The 14,238-nt window shown below is 37.4% G+C and overlaps 2 protein-coding genes across 5 annotated transcripts in view; both read right to left on the bottom strand.

The window, feature by feature from the left end:
• Positions 1-5,396, bottom strand: part of LOC125243561 (vacuolar protein sorting-associated protein 13B-like) — a 115,421-nt gene extending 110,025 nt beyond the window's left edge. Inside the window, 3 exon segments of the mRNA XM_048153301.1 lie at positions 2,338-2,481; positions 3,189-3,353; positions 5,243-5,396. Coding sequence (XP_048009258.1) covers positions 2,338-2,481; positions 3,189-3,335 — 291 coding nt within the window. The 5' untranslated portion in view covers positions 3,336-3,353; positions 5,243-5,396.
• A 1,838-nt stretch (positions 5,397-7,234) lies between these two features.
• Positions 7,235-14,238, bottom strand: part of osr2 (odd-skipped related transciption factor 2) — a 30,792-nt gene continuing 23,788 nt past the window's right edge. Inside the window, exons 1-4 of one of the 4 annotated variants that reach the window (XM_048153335.1) lie at positions 9,867-10,053; positions 8,312-8,920; positions 7,922-8,021; positions 7,235-7,701 (exon numbers count right to left, since the gene is read on the bottom strand). In XM_048153335.1, the coding sequence (XP_048009292.1) occupies positions 7,519-7,701; positions 7,922-8,021; positions 8,312-8,895 (867 nt within the window). In that variant the 5' untranslated portion in view covers positions 8,896-8,920; positions 9,867-10,053 and the 3' untranslated portion in view covers positions 7,235-7,518. Of the gene's footprint in view, positions 7,702-7,921; positions 8,022-8,311; positions 8,921-9,862; positions 10,054-14,238 lie in introns of those variants that run through there. The other 3 variants (XM_048153333.1, XM_048153332.1, XM_048153336.1) reach the window with 3 other exon arrangements.

Raw genomic sequence — 14,238 nt, 5'->3', positions numbered from 1 at the left:
TGTTTGGGAATTGAACTAAACCCGTCCCGACGACAGTAAGTGCCGCACATACGGTACCGTTTCCACACGGCAGGAACACGCAGACGGCAGTAGCTGATGTTAGAGCAGCGAAACACGCATGTGTTCCAGATCTATTCTGCAGAAGCCGCTATAATCAGCTCTAATTGACTTCCCTCCTAAATGTGTTTCTAACTGGCCATCTGGCCGCGGGACCTCCTCACGACGACTCCCTGCGCGCTTCCGCCGCTCGAGCGCATGAAAACATGCTTCTGACTCTGAGGAACATTCTAGATCTACAGCGCTTTATACAGTACAGATCGTTTCACAACAGAATCAAGAGACACACTCAGATTCTGCAGTAAAGAAGCTCTAAAAGGAAATATAGAATAATGTCAATGATTTTGTACATAAAACAGTCTTTGTTGAGCCACAACTATTCTAGATAAAGGAAGACGGTCACATTTCTGTGCGAACATCACGTGAAAGACACCAGATTTACTCGATGAGCAACTGAATATACATTTTGTCTAAAAAACAACAGTTCCAGCAGGGTGTTTTCACAGAAGAACCGTTTTGGGTTCGACAAAGAACCTTTCAGTGAACAGCTCTTAGTGTGAAGAACATTTTAATCATCTTTTCCCATCTATAAAGAACCTTTTGTGCAATGGGAAGATCCCCTGGATGTTGAAGGTTCTTCATGGAACCACAGATGAAGATGAAGAACTTCATCTGTAAGACTGTAGACTCATGTGGTTATTCTTCTGTTCTCGCTTTCATTCCCGTCAGAAATTAAATACGGTCTGTTAGATTGCATGAAACATATTTCTTGTTTGTTTCACACACTGTGGAATGAGTTTAGAAAAGGTTGATGGTAATTCTTTCATACTAATGATTGATAACGAGAGTGTAAAAACAATTAAAGAGGCTATTACTTTATCTGTATGGAGGTACAAGGTCTTTTTTGTCATTTTTATACATGTTTGTATATTATAAAAAACTTGTTTCCGCCACTGAATAAAAAATAAAAAAGATGATTGCAACATTTCATCTTAAAATTCTGACTTCTTTTCTCAGAATTGCAAGATATAAACTTATTTTTTATGCATTTATTTTAAATTGTAATAATATTTCACAATATTACTGGGGTTTTTTGGTATTTTTATCAAATGAATGCAGGCTTGATCAGCATAAGAGACTTATTTTGTTTATTTTTGTTGTAATGGAAAAATCCCAATCCCATTTTGTCTTCATAATGTTTGACCAATAAAATATTGTTAAAAGAAAGTGTTTAAAGAGTGTCTGCGGTGAATAACAGATGCTCAAACACAGATCGCTCTGAACGTCACGTATCTCAAACCCTCGACTCAAATCTTTGATTATGTTAATATTTTCTGTAGAAAGACAAACATAATTAGTGATGAAAGCCGAAATATTAAATGTCACAGATGTATTTTTAATAAGTAATGCACTATTTTGTAGAGTGGATCAAAATGACCATTTTCCAAATTAGAGGAGTGTAAAAATGACTGTATAAAGATGGCAGCATCATTATTTTATTTCTACACAGAGATTGGTAGATCTATTAGTAAAATCTGCACTTCTTGTGCTTTTTTCCTCAAGTTTGCACGCCTGTAACTAGTATATTCTATGCAATTGAGTTGATAGAAAAACACAATACATTTCTAGTTTCAACATTATTTGTTCTTCAGATATTCCTCTTTAAAATAAAAAAGTTTCAGCTGTGTGTAAAGTGCCCCACATTTGGTTTTTGACCACTGAAAATGTGTACAATTTACTCATGGAGCCACGTTGAGATCTCCATATCTCTGGGGCTGAACCACCGAGGGCCTTTAAAATGAAGATACCAAAAGGAAAGTTTGTTCAGAACCAGAATCTAAAAGGGTATTAAGATATCTTTAACACTTCTTGAGTTACAGACATGCAAACTTGAGGAAAAAAACACCAGAAGTGTTTTTCTGCCATGTTTGAACTGTCACTGTTGGCATATAATGAAACAAAGATTGATAAAGTCAACAGATTTCACTAATAGATCTACCAATCTCTGTGTAGAAATAAAATAATGATGCTGCCATCTTTAGAAAGTCATTTTACACTCCTCTAATTTGGCTCCAAATCTCAGGTGAAAATGGTCATTTTGACCCTCATCTACAAAACAATGGAATATTCATCTGTGACATTTAATATTTTGGCTTTCATCACTAATTATGTTTGTCTTTCTACAGAAAAATTATTAACAAAATCAAAAATTTGAGCCGAGACCTCTGGTTGATTTGACACGGAATGACCCATGTGTGATATCTCCGCTCGGACACTGACCGTGGCTCCGTCTCGGAGCTTGAGGATGCACTCCATGGTGTTGATGGTGATGACCACGGGCTCGGAGGTCAGTTTGGTCCAGGGCACGTGGATGCGCAGCTCGTGGATGTGTCCGCTCAGGAACATGAAGGGCAGCTTGAGCTCCTGCAAACACACACACACACAGTCTGTCAGTCAGAGCAGAGAAGAACCAACGCCGGCTCGACTCAATCAAACAGACCGTACAGAAGTAACGAATTTACAGGCTTCAAACGCTTCCAGAGCGAGCCGCTTTAATACAAGATCACTGAGGAAAGTTTAACTCCCGCTTGGGACGACGCAAGCTGCTTCTAATAATATCCTGCATCAAACTCTGAGAGTGAGTGCGGAGCCAAACATTCTCACAACATGACACACTGATCCCTTCCAGATATTACACTGCTGCAGCTCAGTGCTGCCCAAACAAGAGAGCAGAGCGAATCTTGTGTTTAATGTATCCGAGCGTCAGCAGACAGACGGACAGCGAGGAGCTTCAAACCTTCTGAGGAATACGGCTGAAAATATCAGTTCATTTTGACATTACATCACATGTCAGGGTTAGATTAGAGTTTTAACAGCGGTTTTGAAAAATGTGAAAACAAAAAGGGAAGAAAAACGAGAGATTCATAGTGCATTCATATTCATTCAGAGCAGAAGACAAGAGCGCAGGAAATGACCAGGAGGAAAGAGCGGCACTAAAGTCACATCAGTTCGTTATTCTCCTGAGAGCAGAAGATGTCCAGCTCGTTCGGTCAAACGCTTCATTTCAGTGATTCTGGATGGCAGTTTCCAGGACCTTCAGAAGGCCCCGATGGCTGCAGGAAGAGTCTCACCTGCTCCAGCACGTCCAGCCGCAGGTCCAGTTTGCTCAGAACCACGTCTCCGCCCCATAACGACAGCTGCAGGTCCGACGGCTTCAGGTTCTTTATGTAGCGGTTGACATAACTCATCAAGAGCGGAGAAACATACGACTCCAGCATCCTGACGGGACGTCATGCCTGCGACACACACACACACACACACACATCAATCTAATAGATCATAAGCAGGTGTCTGGCATGAGAACAATCATGTGACTCAAGCCTCGCTGACAGTATTCTGAACCCAGAACAGATCAATGTCACTCAAACACCTGATGACCGATCGATCGATCGCACTGACGCTGAACACGCGTGTGACGTGTGCTGTTCTGTCACAGTATACGGGTCAATGACGTGACGGGTCATTTTTATGTCCAAAGGCCTTAATAATAATAAACAACAAAGATATGACATCCAAAGTATGTAAGCTAGATCTCTTTTATTCAATTCAAAAGGTTTTAATTATATTTTTCTACATATAAAGGTATTTTAAAGATTTTAAAGAGTCAAAAGGTCATTCGGTTTAACCGTCCAAAGGCCAATACAGCCGTTTCATTTGTGATTAAAATATCTTAAAATGTAATAAATGTATATATTTTTATTCTGGCATGATTTTATAACATCATATATCAACATAGTGCAAAATAGTATTAAAATTATGTGTAGAAGTCGTTGCTTTGTTATGAGAAAGAATGTCCAGAAAAATTAATTTCATTGATGTCATTCGGAGTAACCAATATAAAGGACCATTTTGGATCAAGTCATGTGGTCAGTATCATGTGACAGGATGTGACATCATTCAGACACCTGCAAAGGACCACATGGTCATGAAGCAAAGTTACTAAATTTGATAAATTCATGTTTTCTCTTGATCATACGCATGTCCCGAAACATCAGGTCATTCGGTGCAACCGCTATAAAACATGGAAAATTATGTAATATTTTAAAAACTTGTACTAAATATAAAATGTTTGATTGTTTTGCTAGATATCAGCCTGTTAGCATCGTTTGAAAATATCGTCATTCGATGTAACCAAAAGTGTCATTCGGTAAAACTGAAGTTTTGGTTAAACCGAATGACTTTTTTTTTTGTCCATCTTGTAAAAAATGACAAAAGCAGTGATAATTGATTATAAAAACCACATCATCTCATTGTTAACACTTAATAAAACTCATGTCAATTAAATAACTGTGGTCTCTCATCTGTCCGTCAATGTCAAAACGGCCAATCAAATCAAAGAAGGCGGAGCTTTAATTACTGACTGTCAAATATTTCAGAACTTTTTTTACAATATAAATGTTAAATGACAGACAGTAATATTCAAGATACACAAACTACTCTTTTTTTGGTCAAATTTGCCATTATGAATTGAAAATATAAGACAGTTTTCAGCATATCAGGCATAAGATTAAGAGTGAATGTAATTTAATAAACTTTATCATAGCATTTAATAAAGTTTATCATCACTTATTGCAGTCATTTAGCCTATTCAAATAAATGATATTTGTAAACTGTTTGATCGCATTACTTTTCAGGTCTCTTTTATTTAGCTTTTCAATAAATGTTAGCAGCTGTTTTCTTTATTTATTCCTTTAATCTCCTCTTGACAGTGTGTGTCTGTATTATGATCTGATCTGAGCTCAGAAAGTTAAAGAGAAATGAAAATCCCCCATCTGTCAATCAAACACTGATGCTGCTTTTCATGAAACATAACAGAAGATTATTAACAGTGTTACAGCACTATATTCTTAAAAACAAACAAACAAACTGTGCCAGAATGTATTACGAGTCATTACAAACAGAGGCTTTATTCCATGCCTGATTAAATGTGGGCTTTATTGCATTGAGAGACACGGGTCACATTTGCATATGCATATTAATTGACCCTGTGTTTAATTTCTTCACTGACACAGACTGACATATGGTTTAAAGCTACCGACATCAGCGGAATCTCAGTGTCTCTCACACACACCTGATCACAACATCAGCCGAACACACACTCACAAACACATAAACAAACACTTACAGCTTCATCCGACGCGTCAGGCTGCTGCAGAAACACAAACACGTCCATCACTTCCGCATACACAGCACCGCAGCGTCACCGCCTGCGTCCACACGTCACTTCCGGCACAGAGCTGACGCGGAGACAGATGCGTGCGTGCGTGCGCGCAAAAGCCGCGCTTCAGTGCAGTTTGTCAAATTAGTTTTAAGGCGCATTCAGCTCATTTCTAACACAAACAACTCAGATTAACTGACTGACTGACAGACGCGCGCGTGACGCGCCTGACGCGGTGTTAAAAACGCAGCGCTCAAGTTAAAATAAGTTTAACGCGTCTTGCGTTTTTAAACGCGTTCTGTGTGAATAGCCCATAATAATCATTACTGAGACACGGATTATATACAAATAATAATTAAAAACTGGCAATACGCTCATCATTATTACTAAACACCGATAATCACTGATTATACAGTGCAGGAATTAATTTTTCACGCGCTTAATTCTGCAGTTCTTAAAGGAGGAGGATGAGGATGTAATTCACCCTGTTAATGGAAGAAGAAGAAGAAGATAAACTGAGGTTTATAAAATCTATAGTTCGACTGAGAAATTCCCGCCGAAACTGCGCTTGAAACGCCATTTTATAAAAAATCAGTGCTGATAATACAATAATTACCCATTAAACACTGACTACTAATTTATTATTAGACACTGGCAATACTTAATATTACAATGCTTTTTTAATAATTATTATTATTAAAAAGCCATTATTTTTATATGTTTAGCTATCCATTCATAGTGTTTAGATAATGTCTTCCTCATTGCATTGCGGTCTAAATTGTCTATATTCATTTTTATGTCTATTTTTTAGCATGGTTTTGTACAGCACAGTGGTCAAATACTGTTGTTGTTATTGTGCTTTATATATAGGCTACTTTTTAAACATATATATTAAACCCTGACTAGAGGCTAATCATTAATAAAATACTGCCAACATTTTTTTGATGAAACACTCATAATCATTATTTCAACAAACACACAAATATTCAACTCCACATAAATCCGCATTAAATGGCTTTTCTCCAGGGCTGAATTTCAGAATCAGTGAATCCATGATTTGGTTTATATTGTTTTTCCAGATGAATCGCACTGATGTTATTCAGCAGATGCTCGATGTGTTTAAACGAGCCGCCAGTCCATTAATATCACTGCTATTTTTATGTCCTTCCTTTGAGATTTTGTGGAATATTGAATCACGGGCCTTTGATGGGAATCAGTTTCCTGTTCCAAAGCGTCTTGTGTTTTATATGAATTGCGAAATGATTAAACCTCATTCACTAATTAATCTGTCATTTATTTCGCGGGTTTAATTTCACAGGCTCATAATTCACGCGTGTCGATTTATATTTAAAACATTTCCTTTCTTCCAAATGTTGTCCGTCTGTGACAAATTAAGATTTTCTTTCCGTTTACAAAATGTGTGACTTTCACTTTGTACCTTTTTTATTTTTTTTAAATAAGAATTAGTATCATAAACCCATATCGCGTGTTTTAAAGATGAAAGCATGAATCGGTTGTATTGCTGTTGATTAAAGCGAGATTAAATAAAAAGCTGTTTCAGTGATTCTGCAGTGAAATCATCTCAGTTCACAGGCAAACAAAAATAAATAAGTGTTAAAATTTCAATGTCATAACTGACATGTACATTTCAGACAATAAAATATTTGTAACCGATTATTGTAAAAAAAAAACCTGCGATTTCTAACATTTTACACAATCCTTTAGCTTTACTTTGAAAGTTCAAACTGAAATGAAATAGGCTACTAATAATAAATATTATAACAATTAAAATTAAATAACCATCTCATAAATGAGATTTTACGTTAGTAATCTCGGGACATTTAATTAGAATTTGAAAATGAAATATTCTTGCAAACACGTAAAAAAAAGAAACGAAGATATTTTTCTTACAAAACTCCAGTCACAGTAAAAAAGAGAGACTCTTTTATTACAGAATTATAGCGTCTCATTTCATCATACTTTATTGTCTTTGCTGAAACAGATTATTTCACCAATCCTGTGCTCATTTTGAGCAGTCTGCTTTAATATACAATGAATTCACTCCCAGATGTGAACACAGATCGAAACGACTTCGAGTTCAGATGCAGGTAATAATAAAAATAACAATAAACACTTTATTTACATGAGTTCACAGAGTCTGTTTAGGTGCTTGACGTCTCCTCGTGTCTGTCTGTCCGCCAGAGGCTCGAGATCAGAGTTTGATTTGTTAGTTCTCTAGTTAGTTAGTAGTCCTGCTGTGGTGTGTGTGTCAAACTGTGGCGTCGCAGGTCACAGTTGCGCCGAAACACCTTCCCGCAGCGGCCGCAGGAGAAAGGCTTGAGGTCTGTATGGGTGAGAAGGTGAGTTTTCAGGTTACTTCTTTGATTAAAGGTTCTTCCGCATGTGGGGCATTTGTGAGGAGATTCCTGTTCAGATTTGAAGCAAGCAAAGGATTATTCCCTTTAGTTTTCCATCAAATAGCCTATGTATATCAGCTTGATTGTCAACATTTGAGGCCCAGATGATAAAAGCACGAGAATAGTCAATAATCAACAATCATGAATACCCGTGCAGCCCCATGACACTTTACTCAGAGCTCAACGAACAAGAGTGCGTGTTTGTGCAGTACAAATTATGACAATTTACCTGCAAGTGCAACGTTTTATGAACCGCCAAAGTTCGCGACTGACAAAATCCCTTCCCGCACTCCTGACATTTGAACGGTTTCTCCTTGGAGTGAATGTATCTGGAAAACAAGCGAGAATGAATCAAGATGGATCTCCTCGGTCATGCGAGCACGCGCAGAACATAATTAACAACAACATCTCACATGCACACGCTTAAAAATAAAAGTTTCAAAGGAGCAAAATTTCTGGTTCCCCAAAGAACCTTTCAGTGGACAATTTTTCTTCAGTGTGAAGAACACTCTTCCACTATGAAGAAGTTTTAGTAAAACAGGTTCTTCATGAAACCATCGATGCCAATAAAGAACATTTATTTTTAAGAGTAGCCTAACACACACACACACACACACACCTGTGGTCTCGAAGGTGGTCTTGTCTCCTGAAGGCCTTGTGGCAGATGTCGCAGGTGTACGGCCGCTCGTCCGTGTGCGTGCGCTCGTGGATCAGCAGATTGTAGGACTTCGTGAAGTGTCTCCCGCAAAACTTACAAATAAATTCCTTTTTGCTTTTGGACGGGAGTCTCCCGCGCGCGGGCTTGCGGTCCGGGGACAGTTTGCCCAGTTCGCCGCTGAGTTTGCACAGATCGCCGGGCTTGGGCGGATCCTCCTGCGTGGCCGCCAGCGCGAGGTTGGCGAAGTCGAATCTCGGTCTGTCCTTGTGCAGCGCGGGAACGACGCGCGTCACGGATCCGTGTTTGGGGTGGAAAATATGCGCGGCGAAGGGAAGAGCCGCGGAGAACGGAAAGCGAGGGTCCACGAGGCCCTGAACGTGCGGGTAGCCCAGAGTCCAGTGGTTCATCTGCATGCTCTGGACCGAGCTCAGCCCGTACAGATGATCCACGGCCGCGGGGAAAGTGTTGAGCGTCTGCAGAAACGTGTAGTTGAGCTGCAGCGCCGGGTGAAGCGGGATCGGGGCCGGTAACGCTTTACTGCCCATATCGGAACCGAACTCGAGCAGGATCCTGAGAAAACACAAGCAAACAAGCAGTCATGAATCAGATCACATTTTTCATAATTTTTTTTTTTTATATATATATATACCTGCAAAAACATATTCAGGAAATATATTTTTACAGAAGACTATTTATTATTGTGGGATTCTCACATGTAAAGTATTGGTTCATGCGGTCAGAATTTTATTATCCACAGATTTTTATTTCATGCTCTTGCTTTTTTTCTCTCAGTTTTTTTTTTCCTGTGCCGTTCGGTATCGCTATTTAAACAAGTTGTTATGAAACACTTTTAATACAGGCAGGTTATTACGACACATTGTTTTTGTGTTTGTGTGTGTGTGTGTTCACACACTATGCATATAATATTCGGCAGAAAATCGCGAAACAATCTTGGCAATCGAGCGAAATGAAATCTAACCGCTGGGTTTGAATGGATAATTTGCCCCCCCTCATTACAGAGTTCATGAAAGTCTCGATCAGGCCTAATATTAAACCTGTCTCACACCTACATGAAGTCATTTTAGAGTTCATCACATATCAGACTGCCTATCTTTATGCAGAAATTTAAAAAATGTTATCAACATAATCTAAAATAAATGACCGATCATTTATAGCTGTTCAAGAATATTTCGCTGACCTTTATAAGAAAGACAGAGTGTGTTTCTATTAATATCCATTTCTTGCTCCAGATGTGATCAGAACTCACTAATCACGACAATCGAACTTTTCGATCATTAAAAAAAACATTTAAAATGTTTGTTCACGTTCTTTGAATAAAACCGCTTCATAAAATCGTACTACAGGATCCATATTTAATTAACATTTACAACACGTTTAATCTCGAGCGCGTATATTTGTCCTTCTATCATTGGATCTAGAAACAGAACCGAACCCAATGTCTGCACGAGAGTTCGAGCAATTCTGTGAAATTAAATAAAGTTGGTCTCTCACCCACAATGCAAAGGTCGCCGTTTGACTGTAAATCCACACAGACCGAGGAACTTCAGCTCGAATTCATAACTACAGTTCAAACATGGTAAAGTTCAGAAGTGTTGTGGGAGAGTCCGCGGATCTGGACCTGCTCTGGATCTCCGGATCGCGGAGTTCTTGTTCTAGTTCGGGCGGCGGAGCTTCACCGATCGACCCGCCCCTCACACACACACACACACACACACACACACACACACTTACATGTGTTTGATGGCAACATGCATCTGACAGCTCACACACACTCCTGCAGTCTGTGATTACGCGAGGAAACACTTTCATTTCTCCAGTGACAGTTCAGTCAAAAATGATAATTCTGTCATCATGTCTTTAGAATGCAAACGATAGATTAAGTTTTCTTATTAAAGTCAATGGGGTCCAAAACAAGAAAGTCAAACAAGTAGGCTAAAAGATGACATCATTATAATTTTTTTGATTGAACTATCCTTTGAAGTAAGGCCTTTATTGAATCGTGTTTTTTCGGCACAATTAGGCTAATTGTTACAGATTTATTTACTGTCACGATGATCCGACAGATGAATCTCACGTTAAACATTAAAACACCTTAAGATCATCACTTCTGCTTCTAAAACAATTCAAGTTAATTAAACGCAAACTAAACCAGTTGTCATTTAAAAGTTGATGTTCGAGAAAAGCCTATTTTATACTTAAAGATGTTACAAAACCTTTAGTTTTTTGTAGCTTTAGTTCAGATTAGTGAAATCTGTAATCCTGTAAACGAAGAGAAACTAAACATGCATCGCAAAATACACCTTTACATTTTAAATAATCATCTGATCAGAATGTATTTAAAATGGACATAACATAAGATTATGAACTATGTATTTTTCCGTGCTATTATTGATTTTATACATGTTAAAAATAATAAATAGAATTAAAGCTGACGATTTATTTATTTGTTTTCTCCAGGAATGTAATATAGCCTATAGATTTATTATGGTTTTAAAATGCAAAACAGACGCTTTTATCTTGAAAAATGAAATAATTCATAAAAACATTTTAATAATAGTCTAAATAAGTTAAATGAAATAAATAATTATTATTCTGTGTTTAAATCGCGTTCATGAATCTGAGTCGCCTGTGAAAGAACCGCTATATGATGAACAGAGTTAATATCAGTAAAGCTTCATGTTTATGAACTCTTCCAAACAGAAGGTTATTTCGACTAAATCTCGACGTTACTCCACTGCTGTTAGAGTTATTTATCCATGTACATTAGATGTGCAGAAAAAGGAGCGAGATTGATGTTGTTTCTATGAATGAAGAGCGCCGCCTCTCGGTCACGGAGCAGAACTGGAATAATCACGATCGTTCTCTGGACAGCACGATGAGAAAAACAAGCTTGATTACTGTAAACATTTGCTCATATATCAGACACAGGACAGTTTCTGTACTATTGCAGTATAATGTACACTGTATCAGTTCTGTTGGTCTTGGTACAGTTAAAAAGCCTTCACATGAAAATTCAACAAGCTGCTGGAAACATTCCTTAGAGATTTTGCTCCATAATGTCATGATATCATCACGCAGGTGCTGCTGATCCATGATGTGAATCTCCCGTTCCAGCTCATCCCAAAGCTGCTCTACTGGACTGAGATCTGGAGGCCGTTTGAGTTTAGTGAACTCACAGTCATGATCAAGACACCAGTTTAAAATGATTTGAGCTTTGTGATGTGTGCGTTGTCCTGCTGGAAGTCGATCAGAAGATGGTCATAAACGGATGGACACGGTCAGCAACAATACTCGGGTCGGCTGTGGTGTTTAAACGATGATCAATTGGTACTAAGAGGCCCAAAGTGTGCCAAGAAAATATATAAAACACCATTACACCAGCAGCAGCCTGAACTGCTGACACAAGACAGAACAGATCCATGATTTCATGTTGTTTACACCAGATTCTGGCCATCTGAGCAGAAATCCAGACTCATCAGTTTTTCCAGTCTTCTATTGTCCAGTTTTGGTGAGTCCGTGTGAACTGAGCCTCAGTTTACTGTTGTCAGCTGACAGGAGTGTCACCGGTGTGTCTTCTGCTGCTGAAGATCATCTGTTCACGGCTGGACGTGTTCAGAGAAGCTCTTCTGCAGACCTCGACTGTAACCAGTGATTATTTGAGTTACTGTTGCCTTTCTATCAGCTGAACCAGTCTGGCCGTTCTCCTCTGACCTCTGACCTCAAGGAGGCACTTTCACTTACTGGATATTTTCTGTTTTTCACAGCATTCTCTGTAAACCCTAGAGATGATTGTGCCTGAAAATCCCAAAATTCAGTTTCTGAAATACTCAGATCAGCCCGTCTGTTAATTATTTTAACAAAATAAGAGGGATCATGCAAAATGTGTGTTATTTTTTATTTAGTACTGTCCTGAATAAGATATTTTGCATAAAAGATGTTAACATATAGTCAAAAAATAGCTGAATTTATAAAAATGACCCATTTAAAAATTTACATACCATTGATTCTCAATACTGTGTGTGGTTACCTGATGATCCACGACTGTTTTTGTGTTTTGTGATGGTTGTTCATGAGTCTCTTGTTTGTCCTGAGCAGTTAAACTGAGCTCTGTTCTTTAGAAAAATCCTCCAGCTCCTGCAGATTCTTCAGTTTTCCAGCATCTTCTGCATATTTGAACCCTTTCCAGCAGTGACTGAATGATTTTGAGATCCATCTTTTCACACTGAGGACAACTGAGGGACTCAAACACAACTATTAAAAAAGGTTCAAACATTCACTGATGCTCCAGAAGGAAACATGATGCATTGAGAGTCGGGGGGTGAAAACTTTTTGAATTTGAAGATCAAAATAAATTTTACTTAATTTGTCTTCCAGAAACATGCAAGTATCTTCTGTAGCTTCCGATGGGTAGTACTAAATGAAAAAATTAGATATTTAAACAAAATAAGAAAAAATTTGGACATCTTCATCTTGTTCAAAAGTTTTCACCCCCCGACTCTCAATGCATCGTGTTTCCTTCTGGAGTATCAGTGAATGTTTGAACCTTTTTTAATAGTTGAGTTTGAGTCCCTCAGTTGTCCTCAGTATGAAAACACAGATCTCAAAATCCTACAGTCACTGCTGGAAAGGGTTCAAATATGCAGAAGATGCTGGAAAACTGAAGAATCTGCAGGAGGATTTTTCTGAAGAACAGAGCTCAGTTTAACTGCTCAGAACAAACAAGAGACTCATGAACAACCATCACAAAACACACAAACAGTCGTGGATCATCAGGTAACCACACACAGTATTGAGAATCAATGGTATGTACATTTTTAAATGGGTCATTTTTATAAATATAGCTATTTTTTGACTATATGTTAACATCTTTTATGCAAAATATCTTATTCAGGACAGTACTAAATAAAAGATAACACACATTTTGCATAATCCCTTAAAATATATAGTTAAAATAATTAACAAATTACAGATTCTGAAAGGGGTATGTAAACTTTTGAGCACAACTGTATATATATATATATATATATATATATATATATATATATATATATATATATATATATATATATATATATATATATATATATAAAACCCTGACTGCCATTCAAAAGTTAGGAATCGGTAAGATTTTTTATGTTTTTGAAAGAAATCTCTTCTGCTCACCAACGCTGCATTTATTTGAATGAGAATACAAACAAACAAACAAAATACAGTAAAATTGTGAAATATTATTCCAGTGTAAATCAGCTGTTTTCTATGTGAATATATAGTAAATTGTAATTTATTCCTGTGATCAAAGCTGAATTTTCAGCATCATTACTCCAGTCTTCAGTGTCACATGATCCTTCAGAAATCATTCTAATATGGTGATTTGCTGCTCGAAACATTTACGATTATTATCAATGTTGAAAACAGTTGTATACAATTTTTTTCAGGATTCTTTGATGAATAGAAAGTTGAAAAGAACAGCATTTATCTGAAATAGAAAGGTTTTGTAACATTTTACACTATGGTTCAAAAGTTTGTGGTCAGTAAGATTTTGTTGTTTTTGAAAGAAATTTAAAAAATGTATACTTTTATTCAGCAAGGGTGCATTAAATTGAACAAAAGTGATAGTAAAGTTAAATAAATGCTGTTCTTTTGAACTTTATATTCATCAAAGAATCCTGAAAAAAAAGAAAAACTGAAACTGTTTTCAACATTGATAATCATAAATATTCTCTGAGCATCAAATCATCATATTAGAATGATTTCTGAAGGATCATGTGACACTGAAGACTGGAGTAATGATGCTGAAAATTCAGCTTTGATCACAGGAATAAATTACACTTAACTATATATTCACATAGAAAACAGCTGATTTACAC

Source organism: Megalobrama amblycephala, linkage group LG13 (genome assembly GCF_018812025.1).
Source record: "Megalobrama amblycephala isolate DHTTF-2021 linkage group LG13, ASM1881202v1, whole genome shotgun sequence".
NCBI lineage: Eukaryota > Metazoa > Chordata > Actinopteri > Cypriniformes > Xenocyprididae > Megalobrama > Megalobrama amblycephala.
This window is presented reverse-complemented; position numbering and strand designations above follow the sequence as displayed.